Source organism: Stigmatopora nigra, chromosome 7, assembly GCF_051989575.1.
Source record: "Stigmatopora nigra isolate UIUO_SnigA chromosome 7, RoL_Snig_1.1, whole genome shotgun sequence".
Taxonomy (NCBI): Eukaryota; Metazoa; Chordata; class Actinopteri; order Syngnathiformes; family Syngnathidae; genus Stigmatopora; species Stigmatopora nigra.
The window spans coordinates 12,818,728-12,839,816 of NC_135514.1; the positions used below are offsets into that span (position 1 = coordinate 12,818,728).

Below are 21,089 nucleotides of genomic sequence, written 5' to 3' on the forward strand. Positions count from 1 at the left end.
TGCACCTCTCCTCAAGTACATTAGCTCCCCTCCTTCTGTTAACCGGCACTATTCGGCATTCTATATGTGAGCGGATTGCTAAAACGTCCCACGCCGTTTCCCCCCTCTCCGTTAATCTGGTCAAGGTTCATTCCACCGCTCTGGGTGGAGATTGGTCAAATTGGACCCCGGGGTGGGGGTCGGAATAAGAAGCCGCACGTTTAATCCCTGCTAACAGATTCATTATCTTTAGGCAACATGGCATTGCACCACGACAATGAAATGATAGAGAGTCCCCGAGGGGTGTCTCCTCAATCTTAATCCCCTCTCTCTCTCTCATTCTCTCTCTTTCTCTCTCCTCCTCTCTCACTCGCTCGCCCTCACTGCGAGCTCCTCACCCATCCATCAACACCAACGGCTCTCCACTCTCACCCGTCAAGCATCCAATTATCATCTCTTTAATATCATCCAATGACTCGCTTCCCTAACACATTTTGACTCCATTTTTTTTTTTAAACATTTTTTGGGCATCTCCTCAAGCATTTTTTTTCCCCCAGGATGTTTTTGCCAGAGCATCGGGCATCGACTAACGCCGCTACACTTCTTTAAGCGGCTAAAAAAAATCACCCCCGGTGGCAAACCACGACAAAACACACCTTCCAACGCGACTGTCCAAGGTAAGAAATTGATTTTTTAATATATTTTTTTTCATATTACACAATTTCCATGAATATAAATTCCGCAGCCATCACGTCAAATCCCGTCCTGCAGTAAAACGCCGCAATGATGTTCTATTTTTTTTCTTTACGTCAACTTTCAGAGGAAATAGCGCGCGTTTGGGGTAGTGGACACCAAAAAAAAAATGGGGTCTGGGGGGCTTTGCATACCAAATGAAGCCCATAAACACACAACATGTTAATGAATGTCGTAAGCCTTTAATGCCCGCCTATAAATTGCGGGTAAAAAAAGGTTGTTCTTAAGTGCTGCTTTCTATTTGCAAGGAAGAATGTGATATCAAGCTGACCACAAATGGAAATGTGTTTATAAAAGACAGCAATTTGATGGATATTGACGCCCTAACCGTCCGAATTGGATAAAAGCTGTCGTTTTTGTACGGCTTGTCCTCATTAGCCGCCTCCCAAAATGGCTCTTTTCTTCTTTTCCCGTCGTACATTCAGACGTCACGGAGTCTCGCTGGCGGCATCCAAAAAAAAGCATTTATTCGTCTTTGCTAATGTAAGATAACAAGCGACAAGATGATACCGTGTCAGTGTGACAAGTGTAGCTGCTGTTGTCCACTGCCCACCTGCACTCTCTGCTTTATTAATTTTCAACATTTTCGCTTGGTTTTGAGCTACAGCACCCTCTTTTTTGCACACCACTACCACAATGTCTTCTCCTGTAAATCCTCTATTTACAATATAAAGTCATTCTCATTAAAGAAACCCCAAAAACTCGTAAAATATATATATATATATTACAGACTATATGTCGATAAAAGTCTGCAAATAACATTCTGAATCCCAAATATTTAAAGAAAAGCTAACTGACGTGTAGTACAGTGGTGCTTTGACATATGAGTATAAGTTTTACAAGGACTTGGTGTGTATGTCAAGACAGATTTGCTTAATTTTGGGGTGCACATCAAAATTAAAGGCCCATATTTTAGAATATTGGGGAAAATGACTAAATATTTAAAGAAAAGCCGACTCACATGGAGTACAATGGCACTTTGACATATGAGTATAAGTTTTACAAGGACTTGGTGTGTATGTCAAGACAGATTTGCTGAATTTTGGGGTGCACATCAAAATTTGAGGCCAATATTTTAGAATATTGGGGAAAATTATGGGAAATATTTAAAGAAAAGCTGATTGACATGCAGTACAGTGGTGCTTTGACATATGAATATAATTTGTACAAGGACTTGGTGTGTATGTCAAGACAGGTTTGTTGATTTTTGGGGTTCACATCAAAATTAAAGCCAGCATTTCAGAATTTTGTGCGAAAAGATCGGACATATTTAAGGAAAAACTGACTAACATGCAGTACAGTGGTGCTTTGACATATGAATATAATTTGTACAAGGACTTGGTGTGTATGTCAAAACAGATTTGCTGAATTTTGGGGTGCACATGAAAATTAAAGGCCAGCATTTCAGCATATTGGGAAAAATGATCGAAAATATTTAAAGGAAAACTGAATGAGACGCTTTCAATAAAGTTAAGTTCGCGTTTGAAACAGGTGATGGTCATTCCATTTCATTTGCCCCGTTTGGCGGCCATTTTTGCGCCTCATTTGTCACCTCGATTGCCGTGTTGTCACCCATCAGCGGAAATGTTCAGTAGCTCATTTGGTGAAGCGCTCATGTAAACAGACCGCCTCTGCTTTGCTTAGTGACTCATTCCCGTAGTTGGCTACCCACACCTACCCATAATGCATTGCGGCTGTGCGTAAGAATGTGCAATTTTTAACTTCCTGTTGCTAATCAATGGATGTCGTTGAGAAATAGATTTTTTTTTTGGAATTATGTTATGTTTTCAAATGTTTTGGGTAATGCCTATCCTCACAAGGGTGCTGGGGCCTGAAGTACCCGTAGAAAACCCACATAGGCACGGGAAAAACACACAAATAGGAAAGTTGGAAACTGCTGGGGATTGAACCCTCGATGTGAGGCGAAAGTGCAAAACACTGATGCGCCGTGACGTCATTATGAAAGTTATTGTTGTCAAAAATCCATTTATTACGGTATTTTTTCGAATTTGCACTATATTTGTTGCTAAAAAATGACTATTGAGGGTTTTGATGGGTTTATATATGGCTTATATGCGCATAAATCCGACTTGAAATGCATGAAACGCCATAAAGCATGACATTATACTTGTATAATGACAATAAAAGCATTCAATTCAATTCTTTCAAAAGAAAGAAAAGATAAACAGATAAAACGCTAAATAACATTTATTTTGACGTCTGTAAATTGAAATTTAAGGAAAAAAATCAACCTTATCTTGGAAAAAACTCACTTGTGCCTGCCATTGCTCGCCCAGGGCGCCACCATCTTACCTAGAGTTGACAAACTAAACTGCTACTTACACACTTCCTGGTTGTACTGGTCACCTGACTTCCTTTTTCAATTTAACTTCCTTATGATATTGACCCAAATAATGTCATATAATATCTCCAAAATACCACTTATGATGATTTATCTTAAGATTTTCCCTTCAAAATAACATATTTATTTATACTTCCTATTAAAACAATAAATATGGTAGTGAAAATTGTGTTTAAGGGGCGACTTATACAAAAAAATGTAAAATCCAACGAAATTTTAAGGGTGCGACTTATACATGGGCGCGGCTTATATGCGAGTAAATACCATAAAACGTCCTTTCAATGTTTAAATGGGCCTATAAACTTTTGTTAAGTAAAAAAAAAAAAAAACAATGTCAACTACATGTCCTCTAGAAAAAAATCCAAAACAAAAGACTGGATCAGCTTCCATTTTAATAAGTGAAATGGAGCAATTGATTTGCAGCAGTTGGGCCGCCGGAACCATTAGCCTCAACCAGCTGATTGAGACGCATTCCCATCGCTCGCTTCCATCCGGCCCGTTGCACGCTTTTAACTGTCTTTTGTTCAATTTCAATGAGGAAATTGTCTGTCTTTGACGCCTTTCTCCATACAAACTTTTATCTTGGATGGTATTGAACGACATGGCCCGCTGTGTACATCGACGGGGGAGGGCCCCAAACGCTGAATATCGACCCTTGTTTGGTTGGAATAATAGCCGCCATTACATCGTTCAATCAAACATTTAGTTTCAAGGCATCTCAAATTCGGGAGTTGTACGCCGGCTTTGTATGGGAGGATGATTGGAGCTCTGTGTTGGGGGTGAAAATGTTTTTTTTTTTAGAGGCGGCGATGGTGGTATCAGACGCTGAATAGGCTAAGTGTTAGCTTAGTTGGCTAACCGGATTGGTTGTTTGTGTTTAGCAGCATTTTGAGTACACTTGGGTGGATTTTAAAGATGATGTAGTGTGGATGTAGAGCCCAAATGGCGTCTTGTTATTGTATGAAATTGGGGTTTTACCCCTGTTGGTGCTATTGTGGTACTGCAAGGGTGTCAGACTCGGGTTGGTTCGCGGGCCGATTTAATGTCAACTTGATTTTATGTGGGTGGGATCATTTTAGATATAATATTTAGATTTTTTTTAATAAATGGATTAAAAGAACTGGATTAAAAGCCCTGAATATTGCGTTTTTTATTGATCCAAAACAATGTATATTTTAGCTTTTAATATATTTTTTAGATTTTACAAAATGATTTTTTGAACTAAAAACAGAAAAAAATGATTAAAAAATGCAATTATTGATTTAAAAGGGAGAAAATCAGGAAATTTAATATACATCTATAATCATTTGAATTTGACCCTAAAATTGAAAGTCAACACTCATAATTTACTTTCCCGGGCCGCACAAAATGATGCGGCGGGCCAGATTTAGCCCCCGGGCCGCCACTTTGACACACCATGAAATCGTTAGACAACACTTTTTACAGCATTCCTCCATACCGGTTTTAACTCTTCCTTCTTAAACAATAACAGACAAATGCTACTGTAATCTTATATACTTTTCACTCACCAGCTAAAAATGCTTTAAAAACTGGACCCATAACATCACAAAAATACCCAACCATATTTAATTTCCTCTCCTAAAAGTTCTACTTCCATATTTTCACATTAAGACAACCTGCAAACTTCCCTACCTAAACTACCTCGCCTTTAATTTGACTTTTACCTCAAAACGAACATCTCAGCATCTTCCACTGTCAAAAAAAAACTTGCCCCGCCCCCCACCAGTCCTCTCCCAGTAAGTACACGTGACCTCTTGACCCCCACCGGCATCTCTCAGGCGATGCCTCTCTTAAATAATCCGACGTATCCTCCTCTCGCCGACTCGGCCCGTCCCAGCGACCCTGACGGCACGTTCTTCTTTTTCCGCAGGGTGGGGGAGGGGCTCCGGTGACGGCGGACAATGGCTGCCATGACGACGGTGCCCAGCTACAGCCCTTCGCTTTGGGTGCGGATGTGTCACGCTCTCCCGCGGCTGGACCTCAGCATGCAGATGAGGGACAACCTCTTTGCCCCTGACAGCTGGGAGTACCAGCAGGTAATAAAAGAACACACACACACACACACATAAAAATGAGCTCACACACACCATTGCACACGCTTTTTTTACAGTTTTTTTTATAACTGGATGTCATGCAATCTGTCACATCACTGTGAAAGCATTTTTTTTTAGAAAATTCCCCCCTAAAACATATTTCAAGCTGTTTTTTTTTTGGCTTCATTTGGGTCATTTTTTTATTAACTTAACTTTCTGTATGAACTTTTTTTGGCTCTAAAGGGCAAGTGACAATATTTGGTTCTTGTGTGTGTGGGGTGGATGTATGGGTGTATACCGTATTTTCACGACTATAAGGCGCACTTAAAAGTCTTAAATTTTCTCCAAAATAGACAGTGCGCCTTATAATCCAGTGCGCCTTATATATGGAAAAAAATAGAAAATGAAAAACCACCACTGTCGGATATTAAAAAAACACAAACGCCTGAACTGAAACAATACTGTTAAATATGCAGATCAGCCATCTTAGTTTACAACATCTTCCATCATATAGCTCCTCCCCCACTGCAAGATTTGATACAAAAAACATCAACAATGGCTGGCTCTAGAGGTGACTGTAAAGTAGTGAGTGCTTCATACCTGGAAGTCAATCGCAATTACCGTATTTTCACCACTATAAGGCGCACTTAAAAGTCTTACATTTTCACCAAAATAGACAGTGCGCCTTATAATACAGTGCGCCTTATATATGGAAAAAATGTCATTCATTGAGCGTGCGCCTTATAATGCGGTGCGCCTTATAGTCGTGAAAATACGGTATGTATAAATTGTATTTTCTAGCATGTATGCAGTATTTGTAGTTCCAAAAAAATGAAAAAGAAAAATTCTAAAAAAAAAATAAAAAAAAACACAGTTTTGACATTCCTGCTCTCAACACACTTGTGTGTTTTACTTTATATTTATTTTTTAGTGTCATACTCTGCCGGGTCACTTACTTGCATCTAAAAAATGTATGATTTTTTTTGTTATTTTTTAAGAATATCGACAGTTTATTCCCTTTTGTCTTTAAAAATGAAAAAAAACACCAAAAAAATCCCAACAAAAATCACAGTTTTTCACATTCCTCCTCTCAACACACTTGTTTTATTTTATATTATTTTTTTAATGTCATACTCTACCAGGTCACTTAGTTGCACCTGCTCCTTTGCGTGCACACATCCTATTATCAACTAAGCGTTAAAATCCAAATTGCCACCGGCATCACAGACTTTAATTTTTGTTGCAAAGTGCATGTCGGTTTTTACCAACTAGTGAAGAAAGATTCTCCACCCGAAAAAGAAAAAAAAAGTCTCACAATGCCAGTCTGTGACGATCCCGTGACACAAAAGCGAGTGCAAATTATCCCGGGGAACGCCGAAAACAAAAGCCACTTGCGAGTGTTCGGAGAAGGCCAAGGGAGGGAATGACTAATGCGAGGAGGGTGCTTCAGTGCCAGCCAAGCCGCCAACTCAGCCACAGTCGCACTCAAAAGTATTTAAGTAGGTCACACATTATTAATGGAGATTCAGCCGTGGATAGATGGAAAGAAACGAGAGGCTTGAGTGGGGGCAGAAAGAAAAAAAAACACAGATAGAAATAGAGAATGAGAGAGAGAGAGGTAGTGGGGAAAGAGGAATGGGAGGGGCTTGTTAAAAAGGGGGAGTGGCAGACAGCCAGATGGACCAGAGGATAATATACAGGGAGATAGATGTGTGCTGATAAAAATGCATTTTAGTAATGTTGAGTTTATGATCAAGTGCTTGATATGGCTTAGCGACATGGCCGACTTTCGGGTGATATGCGGGTGAGATGGTCACTAGAGAGTATGTTGGATGGGTACCTCTACTTAGGAAATTTATTTGAACTTTTTTTTGTACTTGAAAGTTTGGTATATAGGAGCATTTGTAAGTAGAGGCATTTGGAAGTAGGGGCATTTGTAAGTAGAGGCATTTGGAAGTAGGGGCATTTGGAAGTAGAGGTATTTGTGAGTAGAGGCATTTGTAAGTAGAGGCATTTGTAAGTAGAGGTGTTTGTAAGTAGAGGCATTTGTATTTAGAGGCATTTGTATGTAGAGGCATTTGTATGTAGAGGCATTTGTATGTAGAGGCATTTGTATGTAGAGGCATTTTTATGTAGAGGCATTTGTATGTAGAGGCATTTGTATGTAGAGGCATTTGTATGTAGAGGCATTTGTATGTAGAGGCATTTGTATGTAGAGGCATTTGTATGTAGAGGCATTTGTATGTAGAGGCATTTGTATGTAGAGGCATTCGTAGGTAGAGGCATGACTGTACCCATGGTGATAGATTGATTGAGATTGACAATTGAAGTATACAATATTTTTTTTAAAATACAGTTGTACTGATACTTAAAAAATCAATTGGTTCCAAGACTTTTTGGGTAATTTGAACATTTCGTAAGTAGAGGTGTACTTTATATGTAAATTTGCTAATTCGTTCCATGGTCCTCACACAACTACCAACTAAACCAGATGTGGGCAAAATACGGCCCACGGGCCACACACGGCCTGTTAGGCTTTTTAATCCGGCCCGCCGACGTTGTCCAAATGTTTTTTTTTCTCCCCAAGATGGCGCCGTCACACGGAAGCCAGTGGCAGAAGCTGTGTCCACTCTTATTTATTTTTCGTGTTTTACAGCCCCTCTATCTTTTTTTAAATTACATTTGAATATTTCTTAATACTACATTCCTTTTTACTTGACTTTGTACTTTATATTTTTTACTTGAATGATGAGTGATGAATATGTTAATACTTAAGTCCTTTTCCTCTGTTTATGTTTCATATGTACTGTTAACGGATGCACTTTTTTATATGTATCCTATCTTGTGCTGACCCCGCCCATCTGTCAAATTTTTAAAGTCAATGTAGCCCCGGGTTTGCCCAAAAACTTTGCCCAACCCTCAACTAAACCCTTAAAAATTGCTCAAAGTGTCCCAATATTGTATTCATTTTGTGTCAACCCTCTCCATCAGACCCTGCTGGTTTTGTCCAGCGCGTCGGCCATCGCCCTGGTCATCTCCCTCTTGGTGATTCTCTCCTTCCTCATACACTATTGCTGCTGTCACCGTGGCGACCGAGGCGAGGGGTCCGAAGAGGAGGAGGAAGACGAGGACGGCAGCGCCGGTCACGGCTACGGCGGCAAGAAGGGCCGGGGGATCTGCTGCGTCACGTGGGTGGCTGTGGCGTCCGTCACGTTGTGCTGGTAAGAAAAAAAACGCAAATGGTGGTGATAATGCTACAAAATGGGAAAACAAAGGTTTATAGTACTGCTGTGCTCCATGAAAATTTTGCGTCAAACTTCAGATAATCTGGGATTAATGTTATTTTTTTTATTTGATCATTTTTAGACGGAAAACTTTATTTTTTGATCTACAACGCAACAAATGTTTCCAAATATTTCGTACTGTAATAGTCGATAAAAACTCTAGTTTGAACTTAATCAAGTCAAAAACCTTTATTAAATTAGTCGTGCTAGTCCACAAAGTAGACGTTTTCCCGGATAAAAACATGGATAAGTACATGTTAAAAAGTCACAAGATAATAGAAAAGTATTCTTATTTTTGATTATATTATTAATTATATTATTTTTTATCTTGTCTGAAACTACCCCAAAAAGTGTGTTTTCCAATAAAAATATAAATAAGTAATTTAAAAAAGTAACGTCTGGGCAAGAAAATAGAATAAAAATAATAAATAAATAAATAATTTATATCATATATTATATTATATTATTTTTTATCTTGTCTGATAACTACTCCACAAAGTGCATGTTTTCCAATAAAAATATAAATAAGTCATTTAAAAAAGTTACGTCTGGGCAAGAAAATAGAAAAAAAATAATAGTTAAAAAAAATAATTATATTATATATTATATATATATATATATATATATATATATATATATATATATATATATATATATATATATATATATATATATATATATATATATATATATATATATATATATATATATATATATATATATATATATATATATATATATATATATATATATATATATATATATATATATATATATATATATATATATATATATATATATATATATATATATATATATATATATATTTTATCTTGTCTGATGACAACTCCAGAATTTTTTTAGCTGAATGAATTGACAACTTGGCACTTCATACAGTAACAAATCCACTGCCCTGAAAAATCACTAAAAATTGAATGGCCTCTATTTTGAAATGACGCCAAAACGCTATTGCGAACATATTGGAAGTAAACAAAAGCTGCCGCCATATTGGATTACTTTGCTTTATTTTACAGTCAAAAACTGATTTATGGCTCCGTTTCAATCCAATCTCTCTAATTTAATCAAATACATGTCACTGGCACTTTAATTCATGACCTTTTAACAAACGCCATATTTTTCACGCTAGTCTTGTTTGTTTACCGGACATCTAAAAGATCTGCACGCGAGTTCAAATGCCATATTTTGGTGAAAAGACCATTCCAAAGCATGAATCAGACATAACACCCCCTCCCCCAAATCATCACATAAAAAAATAACTGCAGTATATATCATATTAGAATAAAAATAAACAAAAAATCTGCAATGTAGTGAAGCCGCGCTATTCGAGGGATTACTGCACTTTAAACAACAACACAAATAAACCCTTTAAAATCTCAATATTTCCAAATTTTGGCATTATTAACCCTTTAATAAGGCACTCCTATAAATGACCATTCCTAAAAGATTGGACACCCACACATTTTAATATATATTTTATAAATTAAAACTAAAACAAACACCCTAACAATCCCACTGGCATAATCTGCTTGAATATACACAATCATATGCCGCTCACTCACTCTACGACTCCCCCTGGTGGACAATGCCAACATTACCATCATCCATGATCACATCCACTGAACAATTAATAGCTTGTTGACACAAAACCGGATTTTCCATGCAGATGGCAGCCTTTTTTGGTGTAAAAAAAGGGGAAAAAAACGCCCGGGCCGCATTGGCCACGCATAACGCAGACATTGGTTTCCTCCCTTAACCCCCCCCCCCCCTCCTGCTTTCTAATCTGGGTCACATCCTTATACGGGGGATTGGACCCTACCATTCCTCTCCACTCGGAGGGGATTTGACAAACATCTGGCCTCAATCTTAATCTGAATATTTAAATAAACGAAGCGTGTGTAGTAAACACAGCGTCGCGTTTTTCGTCCTGGGCGCCATCGCACGTTTTGCCCGCCGTTAAATGTACAATTAAATATTCACCACACTCTGCTTTCTCACAGTCTTTTTGCCTTGTCCCCCACCCCCCTCTTCCACCTCCTCTCTTTTGCAGTGTTGCCATAGGCATCGGTTTCTATGGCAACAGCGAGGCTAATGATGGGATGTATCAGTTGACCTCGTCTCTTCTCACAGCCAATTACACGCTAGCTTCCATCGATTTGCTGGTGAGTGCCGCTCCTGTGAGGGAAATGTCATGTAGCTTCCTTTGCGTGTACTTGTGTGTATAAATGTGTGTATATGTGTGTATATGTGTGGCATACAAATGTCTGTCTAATTGATTCCCCCCCATTGGTCAAACATAGGTTAGTGTGTCAAGCTGCTAATGTTACAGGTCAATCTAATCGAGTGGTTGTACTGAAATTAGGGATTTTAATCAGGCAGTTTTTTTGTTTGTTTGTCAATGGCAGGAAATTTGTTCAATATTATGAATAATAATGGGAAAAAACTTTAGGATTATCCATTATGGCATTTGATCAACTCCATTGACAGCATTAAAAATAAGAAAAATCGAAAATAAGACAATTTGCCCTTTTTTAAAGGTTTTTTTTGCTTCTATTAATAATAATAATAATAATAGTAAATCTACTCTTCATGTTACCTCACCCCAAAGTTATTACACAGAAAGGATTGTGTGTCGTGCTACCGCAAGTTTAGAGTCCTGATAGATGTGTGAAAAAAAACTCTCCTTAAGCCTATTTGTCCATATTAACCCTTTATAGCAAGGGTGGCTCTCGAGCCATATGCGGCTCCCAGCCTTAATGCATCTCCTTATCATATTTTATATACATATACTGTAGCTCTTTGCCCCATTTCATGTTTCTCTTATTTTTATTGTGTCTTAAAACACACTTAAATTCATCAAATCCCATTAAAAACTAATCATAAAAATATATTAAAAAAATAATTTGGCAGATTTGATTTTTTTATGATGCTTTTGACGTAAAGTCTGGGTCTTTGACTCTCACAGTTTAACATTTTCGGGTCTTTGTGTCCCACTTGGTCGCCACCCTTGCTCTATAGCGCCCTCATTTAACTCATTGACCGCCATTGATGGCGCTATAATCGCCCAGTAGGATAAATTTTATATCATTAATAAGATAAAACTCCTCTTGTAATAGTAGAAATAATATTTCAATGCCTTCAAATCATGAAAAACTCAATCATTTTATACATATGCATTTTGCGGTTTAGACTAAAAATAAAGTGGAGTGCAAATCTGAGCCCAATTTAACGTCATCCCCACTTTGTGGTTTTTGCACTCGCAACCTTTTCAGATCTCCGACACCATCAACAGCCTGCAGCTATCCGTCTCGGGGCCCCTGACCACCATGGAGGACATGTTTACGGGCAGCAAGCCCTTCCTGGTTTCCACTCGCAACTGCCGGAGATTATCCGAGAACGTCATCAGCCTCCTCTCCTCCATCTCGGTGGCCCGTTCCGGTCTGGAGGCGGGGCTTAACGACAGCGCCGTCAGCGGGGCCTCCATCATCCCTTTGACCCCAGTGCCGCCTTCGGTTGCCCCCACTGTGGCGCCCTCCGGTGGGCTTATACCCGGACCCTTTTCACCTGGTTGGGCGGCCAACACTTTAATGATGAATGAAGACTACAGGTGCTTGAGTTTATTTTGAAATTTTTGTCAAAAGAATTGCTTTAACTCTTAGATATATATAAGTGGCGGGCTGTGCATTTCATACATAGGCCTTCAGTAGTGCTGTGTGTGAATAAATACAACCCTTTAAGTATTTTATGGCTATAAAACCTATATACTATAACATATATATATATATAGTTTTTTAATTGTACCCATTAGGGGACAGTGGCCCGGCAGCCTAGCAGTTCTGGGGTTGTGGGTTTGATCCCAGGTTGGTCCTCACTGTGTAGAGTTTGCAAAGTTCTCCCTGGGCTTTAGTGGGTTGTCTTCGGGTACTCCCATTTCCTCCCACATTCTAAAAAACATGCATGCTAGGCTAACTGGCTAACACTCTAAATTGCCCTTAGCCATGTTGACTCCTTGTGCCCTGGGATTCAGGGTCCATACTTGGCTGGGATAGGCTCAAGCACCCCCTTGGCCTTCCAGTTGCAATGGATTTAGTTCAATGACGTCATCTAGTTGGCTTGATACATTTTTTCTACTAACTTTTTCACCTACATGTCAAATTTGAAGCTTAATCAATGACATCTTATACCGCAAACGACACTGTCCGGGAAAGACGAGGCTTGAGCGGCCAAATGTCCGCACCCCACAACATTCTTGACGTCAGGAAGTGATGCGTGTGCTTGATTTATGGGGAAAATTTAACATCTTTGTTTTTTTTTTGAATTTGGTTTGTTTTTAGGTGGTTGTCATACGTCATGCTGCTGCTGCTCGACCTTATCGTGTGTCTCTTCATCCTGTTGGGACTGGCCAAGCAAGCAAGATGGCTTCTTATTTTGTAGGTTCTATGTCCACAAGAGTATTTTTTACAATGTGTGTTTGTGTGTGGTTTTTATTTATTTTTATGTTTTGTCTGCAGAATGACAGTGCTGGCGTGGCTTGCTCTCTTTCTAAGTTGGGGCTCGCTGGGTTTGGAGACGGCCACAGTTGTGGTGAGTAAGCTCCATAATACTAAAAAAAGGAATTTTATCACCTCATTTATGGACAATGATGTATTATACGAGAGAAATCATAAAATTCAACGATTTTAGGGCAATTTTAAGGGGGCGGCTTATACACACAGGCGCTTAATATGTACGTATTTTACACGGTACCCGGACGTTTGGTCGACGGACACTTGGTCCCCGGACGTATGGTCGAATGGACCTTTGGTCCACAGACGGTTCTCTCTCTCTCATGATTATACATTTGAGAGCGAGAGATTACCTGGTTGATCACTTTCAACAGTAAACCCGGCGACCAAACGTCCATTCGACAAAACATCCGGGGACCAAACGTCCGTTCGACGAAACACCCGGGGACCAAATGTCCGTTCGACGAAACATGCGGGGACCAAACGTCCGGGGACCAAAAGTCCGGGGACCAAACGTCCGGGGACCGAACGTCTGGGGACCAAAGGTCCTGGGACGAAACGTCCGGGGACCAAATGTCCGGAGACCAAATGTCCGGAGACCAAATGTCCGGAGACCAAATGTCCGGAGACCAAATGTCCGGAGACCAAATGTCCGGAGACCAAATGTCCGGTGACCAAATGTCCGGAGACCAAATGTCCGGAGACCAAATGTCCGGAGACCAAATGTCCGTTTGACGAAACACCCGGGGACCAAATATCCGGGGACCAAACGTCCGGGGACCAAACGCCTATTGCAATCAATGGCCGAAAAATGGCCATTTTTGGGCTATTGGTGGCCTAAAAAAAATGTCGATCTCTACCGTGTAAACAACATCCGCACATATCGTGTGGAAGGTACAAGTTCCGAGGGAGCGCCACAGTGATGGCAGATCCCCAAAAAAGCCCGAAAAATGGGCCAGAGATTAAAAATTCAAGACGCGCGCGCATAAGCGCCGTCTGCGAACAAGAAGGCGACGACGGCGGTGGACGCGTGGGCGCCCGCCTCGGAAACGTTAAGACGCGAAACGGAGGGCGGGAAAGGAAGGAGAAGCTGGCGCTTGATCCCAAGGCCACGCCGCCAGAGGGCAAGTGGGCCAAGGCCAAAGTCCCAAACGGGAGGATGTGGTAACGCGACTCATGTCCGTTTGCGGCTTTTCCAACGTGGAAGAATGTGCAAAGAGGCCAAATTGTGGCTCTTTTTTTTCTTCTTTTTCTGCTCCGCTGCTCTTTTTGTACCACGCGGAGCTGTCCCAAAGGCCTCTTAGTCCACACAGAGACGCTCTGTCCTTGGCTACTGACAAGGAAACAAAGGGAGCGTTGTGATCGGCTCTCCGGTACAATAGCGCCCTCTTGTGGCGGACATGTCTCGGTTCACTCGAAGTAACGACGATATATACGTTTTTCTTTTATTAGATCGTAAATTGGGCCCGTCGTTTTGAGGGAATTGTATGAAAAAAAAACTTTTTAACATTTGTCACAAATTCATTGTCTTCACCTAAATCACAGGTGTCAAAGTGGCGGCCCGGGGGCCAAATCTGGCCCGCCACATCATTTAGTTTGGCCCGGGAAAGTAAATCATGAGTGCCGATTTTCTGTTTTAGGATCAAATTCAAATGAAAATTATAGATGTATATTACATTTCCTGATTTTCCCCCTTTTAAATCAATGATTGTCATTTTTAATCATTTTTTTCTGTTTTTAATTTCAAAAATCATTTAGTAAAATCTTAAAATATATAAAAATATACGACATATACGTGACATACGCTATATTCCATCGATATGGTTCTTTTTTTTGACCTATTTTCTTCTCCCTTTTCAGGCCCTCAGTGACTTTTGCACCGATCCCAATGTATTTGTGCTCAACTCCACCAACTTTAACACAGGGACCAGCTCAGGTATCCCTCTTTTATTTTTTTATTTATTTTTGCATGGCCACACCGTTCTTTTGCCGCCACATCAGCAGATCACTTTATAGTGATGCTTGATAATCCCACACGACCTCCTTTGTGTTGTGGCTCTTTGTTTTCCCACTCAGATGTGCTGGATTATTACCTGACCTGCAGTCGACGCATGAACAGCCCGTTCCAGCAGGTACGTTGACTAGAATAGAACTCACAGGCATTTGGACAGGGTTTCCATGGCAACGGCTTTCAACAGAAAACTCAAGATTGTTGCTGTTATTTGGGAAAAAATATTGTACATAAATTAAATGCCACTAATGAATGTAATGAAATGAACTTCTCTCACTGTCAATGACAATCAATCCAAAATACGAATGCATACTTCGGCCAATAGCTCCCCTTATTAATGATTGTATTTTTCTATGACCTACTGACCTTCTTCATCCTCATTTTCCTATCAAATTCTTTCTTCAGCTCCTGACTCAATCACAGAGGGCGCTCTCCAACATCCACAGCCATCTTTCCAGCGTGGAACGCAACGCCCTCACGCAGTTCCCGAAAGCCGAAGTGAGTTAGAAAAGTCCTTACGATTACTGTATTTTCTGGACTATAAGTCGCACCAGCCATAAAAAAAATCATAATTAATAAGAAAAAAATATATAAGTCACACTGGAGTATGTATGTATATGTATATTTATATATATGTATGCATACGTATGTGTATCTATATTATTGTTATTTTATTTTTTTAAATAATTTTTTATCTATTTTTTTTTTAATTATTTTTTATTTATTTTATTTTTGTATTATTTTGTATTTATTTTATTTTATTCATTTAGTTTTTTATTTTTTCAGCAGCACGCCTATTTATTTATATATTTTTATATTTATATATTTATTTATTTACTAACTTATTTATGACCTATATATTTGTCTAAAATGTATTTTGCTGTGTCTGTATTCTCACCCTCTTGCTACTCTGACAATGACATTTCCCAAGTACGGGATGAATAAAGTAATCTAATCTAATCTAATTTAATGTCACTACTTCCCTCACAGAAATCACTCAGGGATGTTCAACAAATCCTCAACAGCACAGAGGGCAACTTCCACCAGCTGGTGGCGCTGCTGAACTGCCGAGGCCTCAACAAGGTGAGAAGGATCACAAAATAACACCAAACTACCACTTTTTAAATAATTTTAATAATTAATCTGATCAAAAACTAATAAAAACTCACACAGACCTACAGCCATGAAAGCATTGCAATGAAAATATTTTTTTAGAACGGTTTGCTTCTGCATAGTTGAAACTCATGACGTCCCATAGAAGCTGATTCCAGGGAGATTTTACTATATACCGTATTTATTTTATAGTGTCTTTGTTGTCAGTGGTTGGAACAAAATGAAGGTCCAGCATTTTGAAACTGATTGGAAGTCACCGTTTGTCCCACAGGACTACATCGACTCGCTGAAAGGTTTATGCTACGACGGAATGGAAGGACTGCTCTACCTCTCCCTTTATTCCTTCCTCTCGGCTCTGGCCTTCACTGCCATTCTTTGCTCTCTGCCTGGTGCCTGGAGGAGCTTTCCCAGGTGAATAACATGCTAGCATGCTAGCATAGCACACTGCAGATTTCCTTTTTTTTAATTTGACAAAATACGTGTAGCTATCTTAACTTGGCCTTTCGTAATGGCTCTAAATATACAATTATTCTGCGCTAAAATTGTTTTCGTGTCAAATAAGCCTGGCTAGCAGCATGCTAGCAAACGCTAAAATTATTTTCGGGTCCAGTAAGCCTGGTTAGCAACATGCTAAAATTCTTAACGTGTCCAATAAGCTTGGCTAGCGGCATGCTAGCAAACACTAAAACTATTTTTGCGTCAAATAAGCCTGGCTAGCAGAAAACTAGCAAACGCAAAAATTATTTTCGTGTCAAATGAGCCTGGCTAGTAGCATGCTAACAAATGCTAAAATTATTTTTGTGTCCAATGCGGTTGGCCAGCAACATGCTAGCAAACGCTAAAAAATGTTTTGTGTCAAATAAGCCTGGCTAGCAGATGCTAATAAATGCTAAAATTATTTTTGTGTCCAATACGCTTGGCTAGCAACATGCTAGCAAACGTGCCACTACATTTTTTAGTTCAAATCGGTCATATTAGCCTTAAATTGTTCAAAACGTTGACAGGTAGATAACATAGCCTGGGAAATGCTATCACTAAAAAACATCATAAAAGGAGCCATTCGTAATCCGGAAAAATCCAGTATTCTCCTCTTGTTAGCATTCCATTTGTCCTCACACACGTCCACCTTTCTGTCTTCCATGTCCGCCGTTGGAGCAGCGATTCGGAAGAATACGAAGACTCGGACAGCGAAAGTGAGGACCCCTTCACCTCCCATCAGGCACGTAGACAGACGGCTTCTGGGTCTCAACGCGGGGCCCCCTTCTATAATTACCCGGGGGCCGGGTGGACACCCCCCTTTTCTAGCGCGCCGCCCCTCCCGTGAGTAACACCAGACACACGGACACGCAGACAGACAGACAGACAGAAAGACAGACAGACAGACAAGCTTCCAGTTGTTGTAGGGCAGTCCACATCACATAAGGACACACACACACATGTTGAGGCCCATGGATGTCCAAATTGGACACAACCGCAGGACCAGCAGACACACAGACAGGTCAACATGGACGACAGTGTAGACACAAGAGCGGACGCAACTGCAGAGGCCTGTCTGTCTGTCTGTCTGTCCGTCCGTTCGTCTGTTCGTCCGTATGTCCGTCGTTTCCGGTGTTTTTGGGACAGACCGCGTAGGTTCGTTAAAACTCCGCCCCTTTTTGATTTGATATCGGGTCCGTCACCCAGATCGCCGCTTTTTTGGGGGTGGGCGGGGCTTAAATTAGCAAGGGTTAGGTGACGTATCACTCTTCATCGCTTGTCCTTTCACTGTGATCTTTCCTGACTTTATTTTTAATTTTTTTCCTCTTCTAACAACTTGTTTGAGTCCCACAATGGAAAGATTTGGGTTTGAGTCCCAAAAATGGAAAACTTTTAGAGCATCATACTAATATTTTAAAGACATTTTTACAGATTTAGGCTACATGTACATATAGTTTAACAAAAAAAATCTATAACTGTCAACCTCGGGCAATTTTGATAATATACTGTATAAATGTAACATTTATTTACTCAATTACGGCGCACTTGAAAGGCTAAAATTTGTAGATGTGGCGCCCAATCAGTCAGTGCGCCTTGTGTATGTATAGACCAGGGGTGGGCAAACTTTTGGGCAAACCCGGGGGCCACGTTGACTTAAAAAATTTGACAAATGGGCCGGGTCAGCACAAGATACGATACATATAAAAAAGTGCATCCGTTAACAGTACATATGAAACATAAACAGAGAAAATGGACTAAAATATTAACATACTCATCACTCATCTTTAAAGTAAAAAGTATAAAGTACAAAGTCAAGTCCAAAGGAATGTATTAAGAAATAAATAAAATTAAAAAAAATAAAAAATAAACATTATTTGGACAACGTCGGCAGGCCGGCCGGATTAAAAGGCCTAGCGGCCCGGATGTGGCCCGCTGGCCATAGTTTGCCCATGTCTGGTCTGGGTACATTGCTTGCTGACGTGATATATTGCCCCACATCATAAACATTTGCAATCTCATAATATCCACTCCGTTAAAACAAAAAAAATCCACTTCAATCTACTGCTTAAAATCCCACAAAAATGGCACTAACACACTTTTCCGGAGTTTCATTGAACACATCACCACGACTTTTTGGCCTTAAATGAAAGTGACAGAAAGGGAAAATGTGTGTATGTGTGAATGGGAGATAGGTTTTGTGCGCTTGATATCTAACCGCTGATTCTTCCTCTTCCCTTTTTACCCATCGTGGACAATCCCGACCCACCGCCACCCGTCTTTTCTGGACGTGTCCTTTTTCATCTTTCATCTTGTCCTGTCGTCTCCTCTCCTCATTCCTTCCTTCCTTCCTTCCCGTCCCTTCCTTGTCTTTTTCTACTCTCTACGCAGGACTCCAAACGTTTCCTCCAATGGCAACCCTGGCTATGAGAGCCTCCCTTTGACTGACAGGCAGTCCCCACCCCCTTCTGTGAGTTCCTCTGTTCTTGTCTGTGCCATTTTCTCATCCTGACCATCACTAGTATAGAAGTGGGCATTTTTTTTCGAATTATAATGAAAAAATAGGCAAAAAAATGGACTACGTGTGGGGAAAAATGTGACGTGACGTGAAGTTAGTCATTATAGTGCAAGATTAAAGTCATATTTTGATTAAACAGTCATAAGGCGAGCACAAAATTGTAATTTTTTTAGGTGCAAGTTATTATATTCAGGATTATAATGGTTATATTACCAGATTTAAGTCATAATATGAGAAAAAAATTGGTATGTTATGCGGTTTAAATTGTGATATTACAGGATTAAAGTGGTTATTTTATAAGAATTAAGTCGTAATAATATTATGAGTAAAAAAATCGGAATGTGACGAGATTAAAATTGTATATTTCAAGTCATATTTTGAAAAAAATTGAATTTTAAGAGATTAAAATGGTATATTACAAGTCATATTTTGAAAAAAATGGTATTAGATTATGATATTAGAATAGTATAATAAAAGTCATATTTCAAAAAAATCTGAATTTCACAAAATAATCCTCAGTAAAACTGCAAAAATATCATAATTTTATGTAATTAAAATGCTTATATTACCAGATATTACCAGATTAAAGTCATATTACGAGAAAAAAAATGCATAATGTTACGAGATTCAGCAAGAAAATATAACATTACGAAATTAAAATGGTTATATTTTACATATCTTTACACTTTATATTTTACATTTTTTACTACTTTATACGTACGGATGATCAATTATTCACGACCTATTCTTTGAAAATGAGCGCTAATAAAACGTCCAACTGGAACCACATCTGGGCCACATTTAGCCCGCGGGCTGCAGTTTGGACACCGGTGTCAATTCCACAAAATATCATAAAATTACACAGATATCATCAAATGTATTTGGAATAACCCATTTATGTTTTTTTTCCCACAGTATTCTCCCAGCATGCTGACTGGTTACGGGGGAAGTCAATCACACCCAAACCCCGCCCATTCAAGAAACCTGTATTCACGTTGATAACTATTTTTAGCAAAAGTTTAGTTTTCATACGAACGGACACTTTCAAAAACAACGAAAACTAATCCTAAAAAAAAAAAAAAATGGAAGGCTTTAGTGTCGCGTAGAACGTCGGTATATAATTCTCAATTATTAAAAGCACTTATGAGGACAAAAAAGACAAAAAATGACGCGAAAGTGGACAAGGACTACGGCTCGCACTGGTAGGACACGGAATCGAACCCTCCCTTGTCCAAAAAAACTGTGTAAAACTGTGAAAAAGTGGTGAAGGAATTGGAGAATTGGTATTAACGTGACTACGTTATGTCGTTTTATATTCTTCATTGTGTCACCCGTTTCTTGGAAAGTTGTTTTATATAATATAATATAAATATAAATATATATATATATAAACAAATATGAAATTGTTGTAGAAAAAGCACTGGCACGTAGCAACAAAGCACATTTTTTTTCTGTCAATGGTTATGCAGTTCCCCTTCCCACCACTTGGTATACATTTTTTTTATTCTTACTTTTTATAGTTGGTAATTCTGTACTTTCTGTGTATGACCTTATGGTATTATTATATATATATATATATTTCACTGTCTATATGGGAATAATACTCATTACCTACATGATTAATATCAAAAAAATAAGCACAGTTATAGGTTAAGAAAGCCTATTAAAAAATATACAAATGAAACGCAGCTAAGACAGGGGTTGGGAACCTTTTTTTTGACGGACAGAGCCATAAAAAAACATATTTTTCAATATTATTATTATTATCGGATAAAGTTTGCATTTGTTTTTAGTCGTTTCATCACTTAAATGACAAAAAAAGACATTTTTCTTGCTAATTAACGAAATTATGCGTAAAAATATATATATTTTTTTTTTAGCTCACAGGTTAGCGGAGAGCCACATATGGCTCTTGAGCCATAGGTTCCCTACCCCTGAGCTAAGGCAAAGCAATAAAAGTGAAGGTAAAAAGTGGGTGTAAAAAATCTATCACTTTCTGTTTGATTGACAGGGTGTGT

The 21,089-nt window shown here is 39.1% G+C and overlaps 1 protein-coding gene across 3 annotated transcripts; it reads left to right on the top strand.

The window, feature by feature from the left end:
* Positions 1-335: 335 nt before the first annotated feature.
* ttyh1 (tweety family member 1) lies at positions 336-20,681 on the top strand. 3 transcript variants are annotated; one of them, XM_077721653.1, is made up of 15 exons: positions 336-656; positions 4,986-5,151; positions 8,140-8,369; positions 10,501-10,612; positions 11,723-12,057; positions 12,785-12,880; positions 12,962-13,034; positions 14,816-14,891; positions 15,032-15,087; positions 15,372-15,464; positions 15,957-16,049; positions 16,351-16,490; positions 17,238-17,399; positions 18,945-19,023; positions 19,987-20,681. In XM_077721653.1, exons 2-15 carry the CDS (start codon positions 5,017-5,019, stop codon positions 20,068-20,070), a joined length of 1,764 nt encoding a protein of 587 aa, XP_077577779.1. In that variant the 5' UTR covers positions 336-656; positions 4,986-5,016; the 3' UTR covers positions 20,071-20,681. The 3 variants fall into 3 exon arrangements, with proteins under 3 accessions (XP_077577779.1, XP_077577781.1, XP_077577782.1); XM_077721656.1 differs by having other exon boundaries at positions 338-656; positions 17,238-17,298; XM_077721655.1 differs by lacking the exon at positions 18,945-19,023 and having other exon boundaries at positions 337-656; positions 17,238-17,298.
* Positions 20,682-21,089: the final 408 nt, after the last annotated feature.

Coding starts and splice junctions, on each gene's coding strand:
- ttyh1 (XM_077721653.1), top strand. CDS start 5,017: ATGGCTGCCATGACGACGGTGCCCAGCTACAGCCCTTCGCTTTGGGTG. Junction 12,058..12,784: donor ATGATGAATGAAGACTACAG/GTGCTTGAGTTT, acceptor GTTTGTTTTTAG/GTGGTTGTCATACGTCATGC. Junction 14,892..15,031: donor TAACACAGGGACCAGCTCAG/GTATCCCTCTTT, acceptor TTTCCCACTCAG/ATGTGCTGGATTATTACCTG.